The 2,923-nt window shown below is 35.2% G+C and overlaps 1 protein-coding gene across 2 annotated transcripts in view; it reads right to left on the bottom strand.

The window, feature by feature from the left end:
• LOC111085511 overlaps positions 1–2,923 on the bottom strand; it is a 17,355-nt gene that overhangs the window by 9,795 nt on the left and 4,637 nt on the right. The window contains exon 2 of one of the 2 annotated variants that reach the window (XM_022384420.1): positions 372–579. In XM_022384420.1, coding sequence (XP_022240128.1) covers positions 372–576 — 205 coding nt within the window. In that variant the 5' untranslated portion in view covers positions 577–579. Of the gene's footprint in view, positions 1–371; positions 608–2,923 lie in introns of both variants that reach the window. The other variant, XM_022384419.1, reaches the window with a different exon arrangement.

The following is a 2,923-nucleotide window of genomic DNA, read 5'->3' on the forward strand; positions in this document are numbered from 1 at the left end:
CTATGAAATGTGAGGTTAGGGTATACTATGGGGTGGGGGTGGTAGTACTTGCCCCGTCATTTCTGACGGGCTATACGCTAGTAACAATAATAATGCCTATCTCATTTGGAAAAAAGAAAAAAAAAAACATTTTGTGATTGTATACATTTTGAGTGTGATCCCTAAAACACTTGTAAACTTTAACATTTCAACCAAGTATTACTAAATACTAAGTATTTGATTATGTGAAAATTATCTTTGGAAAAAAAAAATATATATTCTTGATTATCACATGATGGTTTTTAGTTGTTCATTTCAACATTCTCTAAACATTATTTCATGATTATTCGATATATTTATTTACGTTATTAACACCTGTTGATGGGTGTTACCTGTTCGTTTAGTTTCTTGTTTCATTCTTCGACGGAGCTGGTACAATTCAGGCTTGTCGGGGAATCGTTGGAACTCGTCCTGAAAAGGGATGCTTCTAGAAGAAAGGTCATTCAAGGGTCGATCGCCATTAGGAAAACACGTTACGCAGTGCCAGAATACCAGGCACAGTCCAAGTCCAGTAGCAAGTTTAGTTGACGAGATCATATTCTAAGATATAAAAGTAGAATCGTGTCCTCTGAAATTAAATATGTATTTAGGACTAATGTTTTTTTATGACGTAAGCAACAAACCTAGCAACCAAATCAATATATTATGCACTTACTTTTTTCTTTAGTTATTATCTCTAGAAATCTATATAAATATTATAGTACTGTTTGTTGTATGTTATCTAGATAAATATAATAGTGCTGTTTGCTGTATGCCCATGTAACTACTTCGCAGGGTGTGGATGGATCTTCACCCAAATTAGTCCATTGGGTACGTGTGGAGATATATACAAATTTCCAGTTTTGTATTTCGTGTTCTGCGGGTTTTTGTGGGCATTTTTGCGTTATTTACCACTATTTCGACCCCTATTAATGGATCTTCACCAAATTTGGCAGGAAGGTTTTTTTGGGTCCATGGGAACATACATACAAATTTGTGTTTCTCATTTTGTGTGTTGCAGTTTTTATGGTAGTTTTTTTACAATTACATGTAAAGGAGGCAACTTTTCATGTCCTAAGATAACCTTTCATTAATCATGAATTTACATAACATCCGTCCAAGGGATGGGTAATACAGCAAGTTAAACAATATAATATTATTTTAAATGCTAGATAAAACGTAGATCTTCGTTTTCATAAATTTTTTGAAACTGAATTTGTTAGATTATTACGTTCTTAAACACTGTTTATTCTAACCTCATAGTTGTTGGATTCCATTAATAAATTATAAAGTATTTAATACTTCCTATATGATAAACTCTTACAACTGAATGAAAAGGACTAAACTACAGAAGATTGGGCAAAATAATATAGACATATAATAAATAGATGTTCATTGTATTTATAATATTAAAAACCACGATACAATAGAATTACAAAACATGGATGCCTTTAAAAAACAATCAAACCATTTTTGTTCGAATGAACAATATATGTTGCATCTAATGTCTGTCGGGCCTCGCATGTGCAGGTGGTTAGCCCGCTTGAATCGCAATCTGTGGGTCGCGGGTTCGAATCCCCATCACACCAAACATGCTCACTCTTTCAGCTGTGAGGACGTTATGATGTGACAGTCAATCCCATTGTTCGTTCGTAAAATAGTAGCCCAAGAATGGGCGGTGGGTGGTCGTAACTTGCTGCTTTCCCTCTAGTTTTTCTCTGCTCAACTAGGACTGGCTAGATAGCCCTCGTGTAGCTTCATGCTAAATTCAAACCGAACCCGTATCTTCTCCTCTACGACTTAAAATAAGATCCAAACTCAAGCGCTTTCGAATAGTTGACTATTCTTCTTCAAGAAAACAAAGGGAGTTCCTTGTTGTTTATGGCGTGATTTTCGAAAGACTTTTTTGTTTTGTTAATAAAAACATCAAGTTTATTTTGTTCAATAGTAGAAATTGTGTTCTCGGAATTTATAATGGAAATGTTCTTATCACGATCGGCTACTGTGGATTTGCAGAAGTCTTGTGTGAGCTTCATAAGTGCTACTGAGGTGGAATGGAGGATTTTCTTCCATTGTAAACAAAATAGTTAGTCATTGGCCCCTATGGTAACTGGTGGATTCAGATTGAGTGATTTAGTTATAGTAAATGCTGTTCTAAAACGTCAGTATGGTTAATTTATCTCAGTATCTTTTCGTTCAGTTTTCTAAGTCGTTTGAAAGTTTTGGTAGGGTTAAGATTAGAATACGATTGGGAAGCTGTAATGAAGGGAAGGTTTAGTTTAAGGAGAGTGGACGATTTTTCTATGGGACGTGAAGGTTCAGAGTCATCAGGTTTGGAACTTAGTGAAGGATTGCTAGGACTTACCTGTATAATTTAGCTCATTGGCTAGACAGACCAAACTAAAATTGGCCCCCCAGTGGCATAGCGGTATGTCTGCGGACTTACCACGCTAGAATCCCAATTTCGATACCCGTGGTGAGCAGATCGCAGATAGCCCATTGTGTAGCTTTGTGCTTAATTACAAAAAAAAACTAAAACTGGCCCCCCAGTGGCACAGCGGTATGTCTGCGAACTTACAACGCTAGAATCTGGGTTTCGATACCCGTGGTGGGTAGAGCACAGATAGCCCAGTGTGTAGCTTTCTGCTTAATTACAAACAAAGAAACTAAAATTGTTTAATTATCATTCTATTAATGAAAACAATGAATTAATTTTACTAAAGAATGAAACAGCTTACACTTAAATTGAGTTTAAGTTTAACTTAAGTTTTAAGTTAGTAACCTCAGAACATATTTCTGTGAATAAAAATAATCCTTCAAAAATAATTCATTCATTTACGATACAGTATTCCAATAACCTGTTAAAATGTTTCTAATTGTCTTCATTTTCTTAACTTATTGGCCA

The sequence above is a fragment of the Limulus polyphemus genome, unplaced genomic scaffold (genome assembly GCF_000517525.1).
Source record: "Limulus polyphemus unplaced genomic scaffold, Limulus_polyphemus-2.1.2 Scaffold437, whole genome shotgun sequence".
NCBI classification, from domain to species: Eukaryota; Metazoa; Arthropoda; class Merostomata; order Xiphosura; family Limulidae; genus Limulus; species Limulus polyphemus.